The following is a 19,808-nucleotide window of genomic DNA, read 5'->3' as shown; positions in this document are numbered from 1 at the left end:
ATCGTATTATGGCCCATGTATCGAGATATGTATCGTATTATGGCCCATGTATCGAGATATGTATCGTATTATGGCCCATGTATCGAGATATGTATCGTATTATGGCCATGTATCATGTATCGTATTATGGTCATGTATCGAGATATGTATCGTATTATGGCTCATGTATCGAGGTATGTATCGTATTATGGCCCATGTATCGAGATATGTATCGTATTATGGCCCATGTATCGAGATATGTATCGTATTATGGCCCATGTATCGAGATATGTATCGTATTATGGCCCATGTATCGAGATATGTATCGTATTATGGCCCATGTATCGAGATATGTATCGTATTATGGCCCATGTATCGAGATATGTATCGTATTATGGCCCATGTATCGAGATATGTATCGTATTATGGCCCATGTATCGAGATATGTATCGTATTATGGCTCATGTATCGAGGTATGTATCGTATTATGGCCCATGTATCGAGATATGTATCGTATCGGCAGCTTCTTAATGATACCCAGCCTTAATCTCAGCACATTTTCACTCATTTATTCATTTTACTTGCTCGGGTAATGTTTTTGTATTGATTTCGTAAATTGGGAATGCACCAATCCAGTATTTTCAGTTCCGATACTGATACTGATACCTTGGCTTTAAATATCTGACAAATACCCATCATGAACAGATAAGAGTGCAGGGATGGGAAATGGTACTTTTTTTTTTTTTTTACAGTTAACTTAACTTAAATACAGTTAACTTATGACAGTAAGCCAATAGTGTTCTGTATCTGTTATTTAGCCTTCAAATCACTACTGAACAGCTTTGTATGAATTAAAATCAATCATTATGAGACGTTTCAGGCCAAAACCAGCCAGTATGTCTTCCGGCGCACCCATACTAGGACTTTAGAACACACACAACTTTACAATATGAGCCCTGTGTGTCCGCTGATGTTACTTAGACGAGGAAAACAGTGAATAAAATCTGTCCATAAACACCTGACAAACCCACGTTCACCTTCTGTAAGGACTGACAGAAGTTTAACTGCCTCTACTCTCCGGCTGTCTCCATAAATTCACGTAGGAGTGCATATCTGTCTCACTATTTTATAGATATTTCTGCCGATAATAGATATTTTCTCCACTAAAAGCGTTAGCAGACGTAAACAAACAGTGTTGTGTGATGACGTCAGCAGGTCGTGGCCCAGTTAGGATATGCAAGTGTAAGTGCGGAACATAGAACCCTATACAGTCTTGCTTGAGCACTGTACAATTCTAAATCCTAGTGTGAGAATGCTCTTATTGACCAATCAGGATCGGACCAGCTTAACCGATATCATGGAACTGATACCCAAGTCCAAACTACTCCTGGAGTTGTGTTTTTCATGGTTGTTAATATTGATGGAGGACGATGTGCCAGACATTGTCCAAACTATGACCCAGTGGCCAAATGCAGCCCTCAGTCCAGTTTTTTTGCTTGTCCCTCAGGCTTCCAGGTGAATCAGCCCTTTTACCTAAGTTTATGTGTGTCTTATTGAGGATCTAAACATGAATAAAGGTTATAAAAACACATATTTGAATGAATCAGTGTATTGACCACCAGTATATAGACTTTGATTGGCCCTTCATCAGTGTTTTGATGAAAAAAAGTCTGATCGCCCTGATGTATGCGAATTAGGGATGTAACAATAACCGAAATATCGTGATATCGTATCGTCAAAGTTCTCACAATAATATCGTGGACCATCACAATATATCAAATTACAAGTATATTTGAGTTATGGTGCAACAATAGCTAAAAAAAGACAGAACTACATAGACCATGATCCTTTGCTCCATTTCAGTGCAGACTACAAGAAGAAATAACAGTTCTAACACTTTTAAGTCTTAGTTCTTTGGATTAAGTCTTGTCAAGGCATTTTAAGAGGAAAAACAACATATTAACAGTTTTAGCCTCTACAAAATATCGCAATAAATATCGTACCGTGAGATGTATATCGTGAAAATATTGTAGAGATTTGGATATTGTTACACCAATAATGTGAGTGTTTTATAGTGTCTTTTGTATTGTGTATTGCGTTGCCATGGTACCTGTCCATAGTCGGTGGAGAAGACGACGACTCCACCAGCGCAGGACGACACGGTGCTGGGCAGGTACTGCTCATCCTCCCGCAGCCACACCCGCTCCCCCTGCAGGCAGCACACGGAAATGCACGGTTAGTTCCAAGGTAATCAAACAGAGTGACGAAGCAGGACTAATCTTCAAGACAAATACGATCAGTCTTAGCAGGTGATAAGTATAAAGAAGTATAAATAAGTACAAATCACAATCAAATTAAAATCACAAACAGAATGGACACAATATCAGCATTATAAACAAAAATATAGGCAAAAAAAAAAGAGATACTTGTATTTGAACTTTACTTGGGAAAATTCCTCTGTTGCAACGGAAAGTTCAAGAACAGCCAGACACTGAAAACACGCAATCCAAAATTAAAGCTGCATTGTGTCATTTTTCTGGTGGAGGGTCCATCAAATCTCTCAGTCAAAATGTTATTGCTTTGTCTGAAATGTTCCACAGTATGGCATTAAACCTTTCTATATTCATGGAAACCAAACCAGACCAAGTTACAGGTCAGATCTGTGGAGAGGAGACCCAACTCAGTCAGAATGTCTGTTTTTGTTGGTATTTTTGAGCTCTTAAACCACCTGTAATTGGTTAAATGTAAAGTAGAGCTGTTAATGTCACATTGTGGAACATTCCAGGCAGAGCAATGGCAAAATCATCGAAATAAGCAGGTGACAGACCCCCAAACAAAAAGTTAAATAGTGAACCTTTAAGAAAATTAGCCATTTCAAAATAAATACAAAAAGTCAACAATACAAAATCTGAAGTAAACAGCCTAAATTGTCCCCAAAAATAAACTAAACAGCTCCTGCAGTGTCTCTCTAACCAGATCTCGACGCCATGTTTTGTGTTTTGCAGGAGATGAAGCCCTCAGACGACACCATAGCCGCCTCTAAACGCCGTCGCCGTGGAGACAGCACAGTCATGACCTTTTTTATTTGCTTAGAGCGGGGCAGCGTGTGGGTTTGGTTCCCCTGTGGGCCAGTAAACTCTGTGTTTATGGATGCTCTTAACTACCCACTTGCCTCCTGCCGGCTCGCTCCCCCCGGCAAACAGCTGGACACTTCAAATTTCACACGCTTATTTTGGATTTCAGATAGTTTTGTTGTAAACATCACTGTTGGGTGAGTTACTTTAAAAACTGTAATGTGTTATTTCTGACTTGTTACTGTCATTTGTTACATTACAATATTACTGTGTTTAAAATGGAAGGCATTACACGACTACTGCAGTACATTTAAGTTACTCTCACCAAAATAACTGCGAAGATGTTGAACTTTTGCGCCGTATATGGACTAAACCAGGACTGAACCAGGACTAACCAGGACTAAACCAGGACTAAACCGGTACTAATCTTGGACTAGAACTTGGAATCTAGAACTGCCCCTGAGAGAACCCAGAGTCCATGGAACTGGTTGTCTGCAAGGCGCGATCCGGTGTCCGCTGCGGTTCACCCCCGTCGAGTACTGCGCCGGTCCTTACGCTCGTGGTCACCAGACGGTTTATGCGGGCGTGTCTCCGGCGTTTCACCTCTGCTCATATCGCGGTGATTTTAGCTAATTTGTATGAAGAAAAACTAAAAACCCACCACTTCAATCCAAGTTAAAAAAAAACATTATGACGACATTTGTACGGAGTAAAATATTACAGGTTTTTCCTTGTAATGCCACATTACTGTGTTACAGCAAAAAGCAATGCACTATAGTCACTCGTTATTTTTATAACACGTTACTCCCAACACTGGTAAACATTTGAGGATTTGGAAAGTACAATATTAACAATTAACTATTCAACTCTTCAATCCCTGATCTTGGGAATCGTTGCCAACACAGAAAGTCTGGCTCTTTGCTGATTGGCTGATGCCCGAAATCGCACTTCCGGGGTTTTTGTGAACCGTCTAGTGCAGGCATGTCTAAAGTATGGCCCGTGAAATTCTTCTTGGCCCTCAGACTTCCAGGTGAATTGGCCCAAATTACCTTGCATCAGTTAAAAATGAACTTTTGACACCTTGATAAAGCTAATATTGAATATTTAGTGTGTGGTTTTAAGGATCTTAGCATGAATAAAGACTGACGACTCATTCTAATGTGTTAATAATGCACATATTTGAATTATTCTTTATATTCAGCACCAATCTACGGCCCTTGATCAGCCCTTTGTTTTGTCTGTGTTTAGATACGTGGCCCTTGATGAAAAAAAGTTTGGACACTCCTGGTCTAGTGGATTCTGATTCCTGATCTAGTCTTTGGAGAGAAATGAAATTGAGCAGAGGCACTAGGTGGCACCAGCCTGGCCACCCTGTCCCAGCAGATTTATACAGAACCACTGATTTGTCCCAGTTTTATACAAGAAATGTCCCAGGTGTCCCTATTTTTGACCAATCTGATCCTCGCAAACAGTAAAGAGACACATACACTGTCAACGGTTTAGGTAAAATACAGAAAAGGTGCTAAAAAATGACAAAAACACAAAGAAAATGTGACTATACTGACTCACATTAGAGAAAGCACAGAACCATTTTTCTTAATTACGTACTCATTTCACAAGTTTATTATTGCCAACCCAAAGCAGAGATGTCCCAGTTTTTGAACATCTGGTCACTCTACCGCATGTCTGCCTCTTTTGGAATTTACCACAGGCTAATTCAAAACAACAACATAAACATTTTCGCAGTAAAAGTAAAATGTGACTCTAGTAAACCTCACACTCTGTCAGAATGATGGCCTGAGTGTCGAAGTTCACGTCAGCATTAACCTGTCACGCTAATGAACGACAGCGCATGTGGCTTCGCGATTAGCCCAGGATCCACTCGCAGGGCCCCAGACGGCACTCACAGGGCCCCACAAATGTTTCAGCACGGACAGCTTTAAAAAGGCTCAAATCCATAAGTCACATCCAGATGAGCGACATAAATAAGGACTATGAAGGACAACGGTGAGACAGCTGAAAACCATCCCACAATACTTTGGATCTTTTCCTAATGCTATATGGAAACTTTGGAAGACAATCTGAGACTTTAAAACCCGAACATGTCTAGGCAGCAACGTGCTTATAAATAGTCAGTGGAGACGCTACTGCTCTGCCTGTAATGTTCCACAGTATGGCATTAAACGCACAGAAGATGCATTTATTCAATTCTGGTTGTTTGTATTGCTCAAAATCGCCTTTAAAAACATGTATGCCTCTTCACAGATCTCACCTGTAAACAGTGTTGGGGAGTAACGGATTACAGGTACCAGGATTATGTAATCAGAGTACAATTTATGAGTAACTGTATTCAGTTACAGTTACTGTTTCAGTGAGTGGTAATTGGATTACAGTTACTGTGTCAAAATAAATGGATTACACAGAGGTATTTTCCTGTTTTCACATTTTGGGCTGAACCAGGACTAAAAGCAAGACTAAACTAGGACTAAACTGGGACTAAAACCAGGTCTAAACCAGGTCTAAACCAGGACTAAACCAGGACTAAACTAGGTCTAAACCAGGACTAAACCAGGTCTAAACCAGGACTAAACCAGGTCTAAACCAGGTCTAAACCAGGTCTAAACCAGGTCTACACCAGGTCTAAACCAGGTCTAAACCAGGTCTAAACCAGGTCTACACCAGGTCTAAACCAGGACTAAACCAGGTCTAAACCAGGACTAAACCAGGTTTAAACCAGGTCTACACCAGGTCTAAACCAGGTCTACACCAGGTCTAAACCAGGTCTAAAACCTTGTCTTCCTCCTTCTCAGGCTTCATTTACACTGAAACGAATCACCATATCAAAAACGATGTGTGTCCAGACACACTGTTTGTGTCCACAAGCCTTCCCTGTCCACACAGCTTTGAGCATATTTGTTTACATTTTACAGTAACAAAACTTAAAACCAATGGCTAATTTGCATAAACTAAGCACTCAGAAAACAGCTCGCTCTTGTGCACTGATGTGGTTCATCTTCTGTCGGACTAAAGGACACGACTCAGTGGAATATGAGTGTTCTTTCTGTGACAGAGGGGTGTTCTGTTAACCATGTCTGAAGTTGCAGCAGCCAATTTTGAGCAGAGGAAGATGGCAAACGTGAAAACAAAAGTCTTTTCGTGGACCATGTACTAGCAAGTAGTTGTAGCTCCGCTGTTTCCTGTTTGTCTCTGGTTTGTTTAAACTGTTTTCTGCAATAGCGTCACATGACCAATGTGACGAACCCAGCGAATCACAAAGGTGAACGTCACAGTGACGTGGTCCAATAAGGACGCGACTAGAACTCCTACATCAGAGTATCAGTGTTTTCAGGCGAACACACAGTGCTGGATCAGATCTGTACTCAGATGAATTCGTGGGAGCTGGTGGCACCAGATCGTTCCGTCTATGGAGCCGTTTTCCATCAGATTAGTGTGAACGAACACTGCATCCACAACCAAAACAACTTGAATATGAACTAGTGTAGGTGGGGCCTCACTCTCCTCATTAAAACAAATAATCTGTTCATGTTCTGGCTCCGGTACAACAGCAACTTTAAAATCTCCAGGTGCTCAATGCTGCGTCCATGTTTAGATGACTTCCGTAAACATTGGGTACGCTGCCTGTGTGTGACGTCCAGTGTTGGGGAGTAACAGATTACATGTACCAGAGTTACGTAATCAGAGTGCAAATTATGAGTAACTGTATTCAGTTACAGTTACTGTTTCAGTGAGTGGTAATTAGATTACAGTTACTTGGTTGAAATAAATGGATTACACGGCGGGATTTTCCTGTTTTCACATTTTGGGCTGTATCCCTTTTTTTTTTTTTTTTTTTCGGTAATTCCACTCATTGCCACACAACTAAACCACGTCTAAACCAGATCCAAACCAGGTCTAAGCTAGGTCTAAACCAGGTCTAAACCAAGACCAAAACCAGGTCTAAACTATATCTCAAACAGGATTTAACAGGACTAAATCATGCTGCATGGACGTGTCTCCTCGTCTGTCAATAATATTTTTAATTTGGTTGAGTAAAGTCTGGGCTTTTTATTTTCTTCTAACAGACAAAACATCTTATGTGAAGATTTCCTTCGTCTTTGCTTCTCCACAGCAAATCAAGTAATCCAAAGTATTCAGATTACATTACTCACTTTAAGTAATTTTAATGGATTCTGTTACAAACTACATTTTGGGGTATGTAATCTGTAATCTGTAGGGGATTACATTTTAAAAGTCACCTTCCCAACACTGGTGACGTCCTTGTGTCCTCCAGTGCACATGTGGGACACTTTTGGGGCGTTTAATGTTCACACTGGAGTCACACACAAGTCACGTTTAATTGGAAATGAGAACGACCTCGCAAAAAAAATCACAATCACAAAAAAACCTGAATTGAGCATTAAGCCCGGCAGCCTGAACATAGACTAATACTTTCACTTAAGTTGATTTTTTCATGATACTTTTACTTTTACTTGAGTTTTTTTTTTTTTTGCTCCAGTATCTGCACAAAATCGAGAGCAAATCCCACATGTCTCTGAATGAATCGGCTCATTCTGATGTTCTGCCCTCAAGCCAAAACATTCAACTAATGGCTTGAAAATGGAGGTTTGCTTTTGAAGTGGCCAACTATTTACAATGTGTGAAAGGACTAAGTGGATACTGATAGTGCCCATGAGATCACATTGCAGGACGCTGTTATTGCCTGTGGCCATGGCAACAGGTGCTGAATATTGGGAATTTTATGGTGTTTTAAAGTGTTTTTATGTTGTGGTTTATGTTTTTGTGGCTATTACAGTGTCAAGATCTTTTCCATTAGTACCAGAATTGAGTTTAAAATGTTGCTACTGATACTTTACAGCTGATGTCATCGATATTCTCTGGCAGGTGATGCTAAATGGAGGCACTGCTCTGTTTTTATCGCTGTTACTCAAGTTAGACATTAATCTGAGCTGGTTTAAAGTTTTTTTTTAACAGTAACTATTCTGAGGTTGAGGGGATGGGTTGTGGAGTGCCCCAGGGCAGCTGTCTTGGACCCCTTTTGTTTTCTATATTTACTATCGATTTTTCACTTATACTAAAACATACAAACATGGATATATATGCAGATGACATCACTTTATATGCACCCACAGTAGGCCAACTTAGTAGCATGAGGAGTTGACAGTGGTAGTACAGTGGATTCAAGACAATAAATTAGTAATCACTGCTGAAAAAACTAAATGTATGTTAATTGGATCACAATACATGCTAAAAACAAGACCTAAATTACACATAACAGTAAGAGCAATTTTAATTGAACAAGTTGAAGAAATAAAATGATTGGGTGTAAGAGTGGACTCTAAATGAACATGGACCGACCATATAGATCACATACTGAAGAAAATGGGTCGTAGTGTGGACATGATCAGACACTGTAGAAAATGTCTCCCACAATGGTCACTCAAAAATCTAGTACAGTCATTAGTTCTTTCTCAGATGGATTATGCATCTGTCATTTGGTCAAACACATGAGAAAATAACTTGTACAGGTTACAAGTCGCTCAAAATAAAGCAGCCCGGCTTGTTTTGAGCTGCCCGGACAGAACTAATATAATCATAATGCACGATGAGTCGGCCTGGTTGACTGTTAAATCCAGACTCAAGTACCATTTATTAACTTTTATTAGAAATATAATTTTAACTAAAATCCCAAAAATAATTTATAACAAATTAGTGTTTTTCTCAGATACCCACGATTATGAAACCCGTCAAAGTCAAAATATAAATGGTGTGCTTCCTGTGTGCAGAACCAATCAAATGCAGCGGACTGTGAGTTATCGAGCCGTGGTTGCATGGAACACACTGCCAGCATTTTTGTTGTTTGAAAATAACAAAAAGCCATTTCAAAAAAAGTTTAAACTGTTCCTTTTTACACAATGATTAATTACTGTTTATTTATGTATTATTGTTATTGTTATGTTTTAATTGTTTATTTTTACATTTTATTTATTACTTTTCCTATACATTGAGCTTTCATGTCTTGTTATTGTGTGTGTATGTGGGTGTGTGTGTGTGTGTGTGTGTCTCTGTGTGTGAAGTTTATGTGTTATATAACGATTTGTATGTAATGAATTTGAGGAGACCCCAGGAAGAATAGCTACTGATGTTTCAGTAGCTAATGTGGATCTTAATAAACGAAACTAAACACAGAAAAACATGACTTAGATGGAACAACAAGTCCCTCTCAAATAGACTGACCAGATTTTCAAAATTCATAACTGGGACATGCCCGGGTTGGGATGGTTGGTATAAATAAAACTGAAGTGCGTGTAACGTTGTCCATTCTCGACTCACTTGTGGGTCAGTTAGAATTTGAGGGACTTCTGTTGGTGCATTTTTGTGCCGTACGGTCATTTTCAGGCACTGTTTTCTGTATTTTGGGTTAAACAAACAACAATTTATGCGTCTCTTTACTGTTGGCAGGAATCAGATTGGTCATAAATAGGGACGTTTCTTGTATAAACTGGGTCAAATCACTGGTTATGTATAAAATCTGGTTTGACAGGGGACACACGGCTCAACTGGGACTGTCCTGGGTAAACAGGGATGTGTGGTTACAATACTCTAAAACAGAGTCCTACACGGGTCCATTTTTGGAGACCCGCACCCACCCGTACCCATGATTATCTCACCTGGACCTGTTAACGTTTCACCCGTTACCCGCCCGTGCCCGTGATCAAACACACACAGATTAAAATCATTCTAACTGAAGCATCCGTCAGAATACGAATCGAAAAGTAATGACGTCAAGAATTATAATCACGAAATCAAATAAAACAGTTACGCTTTCTTCAGTACAAATGCAAATTCACAGACGCGACTCGACTGTCATCACTTCACGGACATTATTTACTGAGCAGAAGAAACACTGATCGAGATGCAGCACACGTCACGGACTGAACCAGGACTGAACCAGGACTAAACCAGGACTAAACCAGAACTAAACCAGGACTAACCCAAGACTAAACCAGAACTAAACCAGGACTAAACCAGGACTAAACCAAGACTAAACCAAGACTAACCCAGGACTAACCCAGAACTAAACCAGGACTAACCCAGGAATAACCCAGGACTAAACCAAGACTAAACCAAGACTAAACCAAGACTAACCCAGGACTAATCCAGGACTAACCCAGGACTAATCCAGGACTAATCCAGCACTGATTCCAGAACTGAACCAGGTGGACTAAACCAGGACTGAACTAGGACTAAAACAGGACTAAACCAGAACTGGACCAGGATAGTGCTGGTTTAGTCCTGATTTAGTCCTGACCCGCCCGTAAAATTCCAGAACGTTAAAACCCGCCCGTTTCAGTGCAGGACTCTGCTCTAAAATAACATTACAGTCACAACTTAGTCACTCTCACTTTTTTGCTCAAAACCAAACACCTAAACAAAGCCATGAACGCTCGTCGTTCCTGAGAAGTTGCTTTTTAAATCCATTTTCTTTTTTGTTTTTTTCAAATCAAATGCTATAATAAACAAAATGGAAGGCACATTATTTATCCATGCATGTGAAGTCCACAATGTTGACTTGTTCTGAGAAGGAATCAAAAAGTCTCCTAAATTTCAACAGTTCCTGAACATCTCAATTCTCTAATAAAACAAACCCGAGCTCATGAAAATGTATTGCACAAACATAATGAAAGCCCAATTGTCTGTTTCATATTTACAAAACGAATCAGGGGCACGGAGGAAGGAAGGAGGCGGGGGATTTTTTTTGGCGTGAGCTTCCTCTGCATTTCAGATGGACGGCCTCCGGAGACACGGGCCCGTTTGGAAGCGCTTCAGACCAGGTTTAGATCAACAGTCTGCTCCCTGGGATCCAAATAATGCTGAGTCTGCTCCTCCTGGTTTAACCCCGCTCTCGGGTTCGTTTTCTCCTCTCCGTGCACCGCTGCCTGTGGCTAAAGCTCCTCGCGTTCACGTCCGATCAGCCGCATTCACATTCAGCGAGATGTACAAGTACGTTTTGTCCTTTTGACCCATTTTAGAATCAGGTATTATTGTGCAAACATGGGCGAAGTGCACCAAACTCAGAAAAGGATGTTTCAAGCTGTTTAAAGATGCTCTGTGTAACCTGCTTCGTCTCCATGGAGATGTTATTGCATTTCCTTCATCTTGCATTATTAGGAGGTAGTTTCTGGGCTATAGGGCGCACTCTTAAGCCTCCAACCCCATCAAAAAACGACCGCGCGTCCCACAATCCAGAGCGCCCTATGCTTGAATCCTCTCAGGTGTCCGAGTGCGACTTCAGTAAACTATAAAGCCGCACCACCCGCAGAACACACAAACACACACGGAGCAGACAGTGACCGCACCGAGAAACACACCCACAGATACACTCATCACTCCACGTCGACGAGGAACAGAACGGAGGAATGAACCAAAAAAACAAGTGCGATGTGCGAGTGCATTGCCCCCTTTCACATTAGAATGGACGAGTCAGCTTGAACCTGATTTGAACATAATCAGAGCATAAAAATAATCACATGTAATGGATGTAAACAAAAATGTAATTGTACTAGCAAAAAAAAAAAAAAAAGACTTTCTCTGGTTATCTAGTGACCAAACTAAGACAATGATATGTTATTAGGTTCTTTTTTTGTGTCCGGTCAGCTGATTTATACAGGTTTTGGCACCGTCTTCCTACTGGTGGCGGCACGTCACAGCAACATCACGTGACCACTGTGAGGAAGAGCGCTAGTGAGCAGTCCAAACTGTCAGGTATGAAAACAAACTCTTGGTCTGAAAAAAGAACCTAATAACAAATTATCAGAAGACCAAATGAACCTCATTGGACTACTAACTAAGACAAGTTTCCAATCCATATATTTCCGGGCTATTAGACGCGCTCTTAATGCTCCAACCCCATCAAAAAACGACTGCATGCCCCACAATCCAGAGCGCCCTATACACGAATCCACTCGGGTGTCCCAGCACGACTTCAGTAAACGCAGTGGATGCAAACGTGCACGGACGAGGAACGGAACGGAGGAACGAACCGAAAAAGCGAGTCCAATGTGCCGCTTCTAGACACGACTGAACAACTGAGTCACTGCGAACACGCCGACAATCCGTTGGTCCCAGACAGCACCCTCCCTACACGCCACAACTGAACAAAGCCCAGAGTCACTGTGAACGAACAAACAAACAAAACCACTCACCCATCACACTGTTGTGTTCCCCCCCCCCGCACGTGCGCTGAGGTCCGAGGGCCAGCTTCAGCTCGTGGGACCTAAAAGGAGACTTAAAACCAGGGGGACGGGACCTTCTTTGTAGTTGGCCACAAACTCTGGAACGGTCTTCCCCTCTACGTCCGAACAGCCCCACAGTGGAGAGTTTTAAGTCTCATTTTAGGACCCTCTTCTATTCTCTGGCTTTTAATACTGCCTGAGTTGTGTGATAATCTGTGTTTTTATTTTATTTTATTATTTTATTTATTCATTTTTTTATTTACATGTATTTATTTATTTTTTAAATGTATTCATTTTTTTAATTTGTTTTATTTATGTATTTATATTTTTGATGTATTTGTTAATTAATTTATTTATTCTCTTATTTATTAATTAATTAATTCATTCATTCATTCATTCATTCATTCATTCATTCATTCATTGTTTTTATCTTTTTTTAGTACTACTTTTATGTATTGATTTTATTATTTTGTTCATTAATTTTATTATTATTATTTTATTGATTGATTCTATTAGTTTGCTCATGGTTGAAACATAATTCTGCTGATTTTCTTTTAAAGTAAAATGTTTTTCATTGTTATGTGAAGCACTTTGTTTATAAAATGTGCTATGCAAATAAAATTGGATTGGATTAGACCAAGACCAGTGTAAAATGATTCAGAAATGGTCAGATTTTGTTCAGTCAATATGATGATATGATATGTTCAGTATTGTTATTTGTTCATATGAGTCCTATTTTGATTCTAGTTTTAGAATTGATTTGTGACTGGGTATAGATTTTTTTTATTCTAGGTTTTATTGGAAAATGTGAAATGATGAGAGGGAAGTGATATTCAGAAAATATTCAAAGCCAAGACTCAATCTCTCAACACTAAGTCAGTCAGTGAGCAACAAGTGCTGCACCCTGACCCTACACCACAGAGCACTGAACACCTGACATCATCTGATAGATCCACAAAAATATCCTGAACAGAATACTGGAGCCATTTGTAAAACTACATCTCCCAGAGTCTGTGGGCCTGTACCTGCTGTTTGCCTCATGTCTGGACCTTTGATGGTTCATAAAGGACGAAACAAAGGAAGCACCTCCATTGTGACAGTGGCACAAAGAGAGGCGTGTGCTGTTTACAGGCACATTCCACCAGCCCTCCCCAGGGTCAAAGGTCACGATTAGGGCCCTGTCTGGGTCTGACCAGGGGACCACATACTCCAGGCAACACCACACATGTCCACTAGCTGCCTGGGATCTAGAACACACACTTCTTTAGTCTGGGCAATGGTGAGTCCGCCAGAGTTCAGATGGTCGTGATTGACAGGTGGATTAACAAATAAGGAACACACATGGTCTATCTGTATCATAAAACAAGTATGGCTGCTTATGAGGAAAAAAGAAAAGAAAAGAAAAAAATAACACCACAGGAGATTAAAAACATGGTGAATTTCTGTAGAATCAATGAAAGAAGCACTAAACTCTGTTAACTGTTAATCTGAAGTGAGAGAAATGTTGTTTTGTTTGTAAATGAATGAGGAGGAAAATCCTACTTCATTTCATGTCACTCAAAAAAAAAAAAATCTGATTGCAAGATCACGTAGGGTTTGAGATGTAAGCGTAGACTGTATATATAAATAGAAGGGCACTTCTGACTCCATAATCCATGGAGCATTTGTTTATTCGTTTTTCAATATAAAACCAAAAATAAGAAAATGAAAAAACAACTATTTTCTTCATTATTTGTCTCCAAAACCAAAATAAAAAACAGATTATGATTAGTTTTTTCAATGACTTGTTTTCGATTTTGTGTTTAAATGAATAATGGAAAAAAAGGAAAACAGCCGTTTCCCGTTTACGTGGCTTAAACTGCAATGCTGGACTTTTACGCTGCATACGGACTGAACCAGGACTGAACCAGGTCTGGGACCAGACCGGAACCAGACCAGGACAGAGACCAGGATTGAAACCGGGACTGAGACCGGTACCAGTCCAGGACTGAGACTGAGACTCAGACCGGGACCAGACCAGGACTGAAAACAGTTTAGTTTAGTCCTGGTTTAGTCCTGGTTTAGTCCTGGTTTAGTCCTGGTTCAGTTCGTATGCAGCTCAAAATCCGGCATCTCAGTTTAAGTCATGGAAACGGGAAACGGTCATTATCCGTTTTTTTCCATTATTCATTTAAACACAAAATCGAAAAATGAAAAAACAAATCTTTATCTGTTTTTTATTTTGGTTTTAGAGACAAATAATGAAGAAAACTGTTGTTTTTTCATTTTCTTATTTTTGGTTTTATATTGATACACGAATTCTCCATCAACTCGCTTCTCATGTTTGTTCTTTAAATGTTCGTATTAACTTGTTCAACATGACTCTGGTGTTTTTATTTCATTATTTTGTCCATTAATAAATTCCCTTTTCTAATATGGAACTTAGCTCCAGATTCACTCCTATAACTGCCGGCCTTTGTGAGCTTCATTTGACTGGAGCTGAACACTATGAGTGACGTTACAGTCCCTAGTGACGTTAGTCCACTTTGTCCTTCTGTTATATCTTGGTAAAAAGGACCAGACTGATATCCACCTGAATTTTTAAAAAATCCACAGATCATTTGAAATATGGTGGGCAAGTCCACTAGTCTTTCAACCAGATCACTTTACTACGACTCAAAGCTTCAGCCGTTATTAGAAAAAACCTCAAGCGACTATTAAGACCAAAGACGTCTCAAAATATCTTCAAAGGATGAGCCCAGGACTAGTGAGGAAAGCCTGGCGGACTGAAGCGCAGCACATGAAAGGGGGATAGAGGAGGTCACCCCGAGAGCAGAGGAGGGCTGTGCGGGCTCCCTGGGAAACTTCTAGAGCAGAGGATCAACGGGCAGCTGTCCAACCAACCAGAGATACCACCAAAACAAACGAGTTCAAGCTCACTAAACCATCAAGGAGCGGGAGCATGAGGAGAGAGCGGGGATGACTCAGGAATACTAAAATAAAATAGTCACCGTGTCAGGCGCCTGTAATGACCATCTTGAAACTTTTTTGCTTTCTTATAAAACTGCAATTTGTGGAAAGTTAGTCGCTCATGTTGTCAGGATACTACAACTTCAAACTTGATTTCGATACTAAGGAATACACATGATACTCGGTACAGATTATTATATTTAGAGCAGAGAATGTGATTTTCAACGTTAAATCATAGCATTTTCTTTTATAGTGGAGCTTTTAAGGACCAACATTTGTGGATATGGAACCAAACCGAAGTCGACCCTGGAGCTAAATTACTGCTTAAACTGCCTTTTTTTGCAAAATAATGTTCAATTATCATATAAGTTATAAAGAAGAATATGTATCAAGATACTAGCTACTTCCAATGCTGTTTGAAAAGTAAACATTAAATAACAAAAAAAAAATGCTACTAAACTAATGGTGTTTTGTTTTTTTTTGTTTTTTTAAAGGTGCAACTTTTTTGGTCTCCATGGAGATGTTATTGCTTTGTCTGGAATGTTCCACAGTATGGTATTAAATATTCAAATTTTCTATCTTCATGGAGACTAAACAAGGCCAAGTTACAGGTCAGATCTGTGGAGAGGCGACCCCGCTCAGTCAGAATGTCTGTTTTTCTAGGTATTTTTGAACTATAAAACCATGTGCAGTCAAATAAATGTAAAGTAGAGCTGTTTAATGTCATACTGTGGAACATTCTAGGCAGAGCAATGACATCTCCAAAGAAACAAGCAGGTGATGGTCCCCGAATCAAAGTTACTTTGTGCATCTTTAATAGTATTTTACTGTTTCTAGTGTTTTTTTTTTTTTGTTTGTTTGTTTTGTTTTTGTTTGTTTGTTTGTTTTTTTGGTAATTTTAGAGCAAATTAGGTAAATTTGCAAAAGAATCTGGACAAACATGTGTAAAATGTGTAAAAATGAGAACTCCAGTGGCCTCTGTGGTATCAAGTACTATGTGACATCACGCAGGACTGCCCTGATTACAGCCGGTTGTTTCTGTTTACAAATCCCTGGCTGTAGGAGCAGAGTTTGTAGTCTGGATACCCGTTAGACCAATCGTACTGTTCCTTATACCCCTAGCCCCGCCCCTCTCTAATTTCACTCTCTTAGGCCTGGTTCCATATCTAGAAATATTAGTTCTGGTGGAGTTAGTAATCTGCTTTTATGGTACAAGCATGACATTTTGCCAAACTATTTTGGTTCTTAACAGCTCCACTATTATATTATCATGTGAATGAAACAAAATACAACTCCAGGTCTGTTTGTGAGGAGGTAACAACATTCTAACATGACTAAAAAGTCCACAAGAGTCCATTTTGTGTAATATAGGACCTTTAAAACCAACCAATCAGAATGAATGAACGGCAAATTTACAGACGGGCAACAGTGGGCCCCTAAACATCATCAGAGTGACAATCCAGGCCAATTGTCTGTGAACATAACGCTGCATAAAACCAGCTAATGTCCATGTCAAAGAGAGAGAGAGAGACAGAGAGAAAGAGAAAGAAGAGAAGAGAGAGAGAGGGAGCAGTTGTTCAGAGTAGCCACATACCAGGCGTGCCTCAAAGCCAGCAGTGTTCGTCAATACTTTGGACACAGGCATGGACACAGACCCACGCTTGTTACTGGGAGGAAGTGGAATCTGTTTAAGAGACAGCTGCTTCTCCCCCGGACCCCCCCCCCCCCACACACACCTCCCCCGTCCAGCCCCTCCCACACAGGACATCCCGCCGAGACATGCGGAGCTGCGACGGGGAGGGTGCGAGCGGTTCAGGGGCCGGGGGTGCGGACCTCAGGCCTGGGACTGGGACCTGACCGCCGGGTGAAAGGGGGAGGAAGGGAGGAAGGAAGTGTGGGTCTGTGGGTGAATCCAGTGACAGTGAAGATTTGTGACAGGGTTAGTGCACACAAATAGTTTCACCGCTATTGTACAACTGAATTATAAGTGCAAAGCTATCAGTGGTCCATGATATCACTAAATATCCACAATGGGACAGTATTTATGTGTAAACACAGGATTTGCAGAAGGACATGGTTTGGAGTCAAGCCATTTAAAACACAATAGCTATTAACTATTAGTAAGAAATGCATTGTTGTAGTTGTTGCTGCTGTTGATGTTGTAGTTGTAGCAGTTGTAGTAGTTGTTGTAAGTGTTGAAGTAGTTGTAGTTGTTGCAGTTGTTGTAATGGTTTTAGTTGTTGTTGTAGTTGTAGTAGTTGTTGTAGTTGTAGTTAGTAGTTGTTGTAGTTGTTGTTGTAGTTGTAATAGTTGTAGTAGTTGTTGTAGTTGTAGTAGTTGGCGTTGTAGTTGTAGTAGTTGGCATAGTAGTTATAGTTGTAGTAGTTGTTGTAGTTGTAGCAGTTGTTGTTGTAGTAGCAGTAGTTGTTGTAGTAGCAGTAGTTGTTGTAGTTGTAGTAGCAGTTGGTGTAGTTGTTGTAGTTGTTGCAATGGTTGTAGTTGTCATTGTAGTTGTAATAGTTGTAGTAATTGGTGTAGCAGCTGTAGTTATAGTAGTTGGCGTTGTAGTTGTAGTAGTTGGCATAGTAGTTATAGTTGTAGTAGTTATTGTTGTTGTAGTTGTAGTAGTTGTTGTAGTTGTAGCAGTTGGTGTAGTTGTTTTAGTTTCTGTAGTTGTTGTAACTGTAGTTGTAGTTGTAGTAGTTGTAGTAGTTGTTGTAGTAGTTGTAGTAGAAGTAGTAGTAGTGCTAGTAGTAGTAGTAGTAGTAGTAGTAGTAGTAATTGGAGTACTGTAGAAACACATATAAAACGATGCTTCTTATGTTTAACTTCATACTCATAGATATTCATACACCGAGAGTCTTGCTCAAGGACACAGTGAAACTATGTCACACGAGGTGGAATCACTTCACTTCACCAAACAACCAAAACAGACTCTCGTGATCTTTAAACCACGTTAGAATGTTTTTACCTCCACAAAAACAGACCTGGAGTTGGATTTTTTTTTTTTTATAACATAGACCTGAAAGAAACATAACACGCATGATTTAAAATGACATATATATACTTTGATCCTCGCTCCTTTCCCTAAAACACTGCAGAGCTCGTCACAAAAACATTTTCTTCTCCAAACTAAACGCCAGATCCAGATATTCTCCGTTTTCCTGCTCAGTGGCTGGATGAGCGTTCCCAGGACCTGCAGCAGTCGAGTGGAACAGACTGTTTGTATAAGGCCCACATGCACGCTGCACAGAGGCGGGGTTTTTCATGTGGACGTATCAAAAACAGGATCAGGAATCACTCGCTGCGCTTCAGTTAGCTCAAGCCAGGACGAGAAACGGGGGACATGTCTCTGAACGCGGCTTTTATGTTATGTTGTGTTTTGACCACATCTTGAGAGACGTGTCCATGTTTTTGGGACAGTCCAGGTGGCAGCGAGGATTATCTACGTGATCGGCATAATATTTTGGTCCCGTCAAAGAAGAAAAGAGTTTGAGACAGGTGCAAAAAATGAACGTACATTTGATTAAAAGGCAGGTGTTCTCATGTATGGGTCTATGTGTATGTGTACTGTATTATTACGTAACAACTCAAAATGTTTTAACTGCAAAAACAAGACCAGAACACGATATGACAGTTGTGCTTGGATAAACAGAGAGAACAGAGTCAGGGAGGGCATCTGACACAATACACATTCAAAGATATTATGATAGTATGATAGCTGTGGAAACAATGACAAGTAAAATCCAAAAATAAAGACCACAGATACCCATAAAACATTGTAAATATAGAACTAAAATCATTTAAATTTAAAAATGTTGTTAAAAGTGAAAATTTTAACGTAACCTAAAATTGTCGTTTCAAAAAAAAAAAAAAAAAAAAAAAAAAATCAAACACAAAGGAGCAGTGGAGGCTAACTAATTTGTTGTTTCCAATCTTGAAAAATAAAAATAAAATTCTGCAAAAATGTAAAGATTCAGAAACAGATTTGAAATAAAAGGTCCTATATTACACAAAATGGACTCCTTTGAGCTTTAAGCCATGTCAGAATGTTGTTACCTCGTCAAAAACAAAAAACAAAATTGTGTTTTGTTTCTTTCACACATGTTTGAGTGATCCTTTATATTACTCTGTCTACATCTCCAAAGCTGGTTCCACCTTGTGATGTCATGAAGTGATAGTTTTCAAGTGAACAGCAGTAGAGACAGGACACTTCAGGGCTGTTTTCTGCTTGAGAGAAGACCTCAATGTAAATGTGCAGGTTTGTGTGTTAAACGGTGTTGGGAGTAACGCGTTATAAAAGTAACAAATTACTGTACCGCATTGCTTTTTGCTGTAATGCAGTAATGTGGCATTACAGGGTAAAAAAAGGTAATATTTTACTCGGTATAAATGTCAGTAATGTGCATTACAATGCTTTATAACCTGGATTGAGGTGGTGGGTTTTTCGTTTATCTTCATACAAATTCACTAAAATCACAGTGATATCAGCAGCGGTGAAACGTCATCATTACGGTTCCGAATGTCGAGATGGGCCCGGAGGTGTGCTCGC

The 19,808-nt window shown here is 39.9% G+C and overlaps 1 protein-coding gene across 1 annotated transcript in view; it reads right to left on the bottom strand.

Annotated features, from left to right (window-relative positions):
- Nucleotides 1–19,808, bottom strand: part of myo10 (myosin X) — a 235,114-nt gene that overhangs the window by 133,442 nt on the left and 81,864 nt on the right. The window contains 1 exon segment of the mRNA XM_055151493.1: nucleotides 2,090–2,188. Coding sequence (XP_055007468.1) covers nucleotides 2,090–2,188 — 99 coding nt within the window.

The sequence above is a fragment of the Boleophthalmus pectinirostris genome, unplaced genomic scaffold (genome assembly GCF_026225935.1).
Source record: "Boleophthalmus pectinirostris isolate CB_2022bp ecotype Guang Dong unplaced genomic scaffold, ASM2622593v1 HiC_scaffold_16, whole genome shotgun sequence".
Taxonomy (NCBI): Eukaryota; Metazoa; Chordata; class Actinopteri; order Gobiiformes; family Gobiidae; genus Boleophthalmus; species Boleophthalmus pectinirostris.
This window is presented reverse-complemented; position numbering and strand designations above follow the sequence as displayed.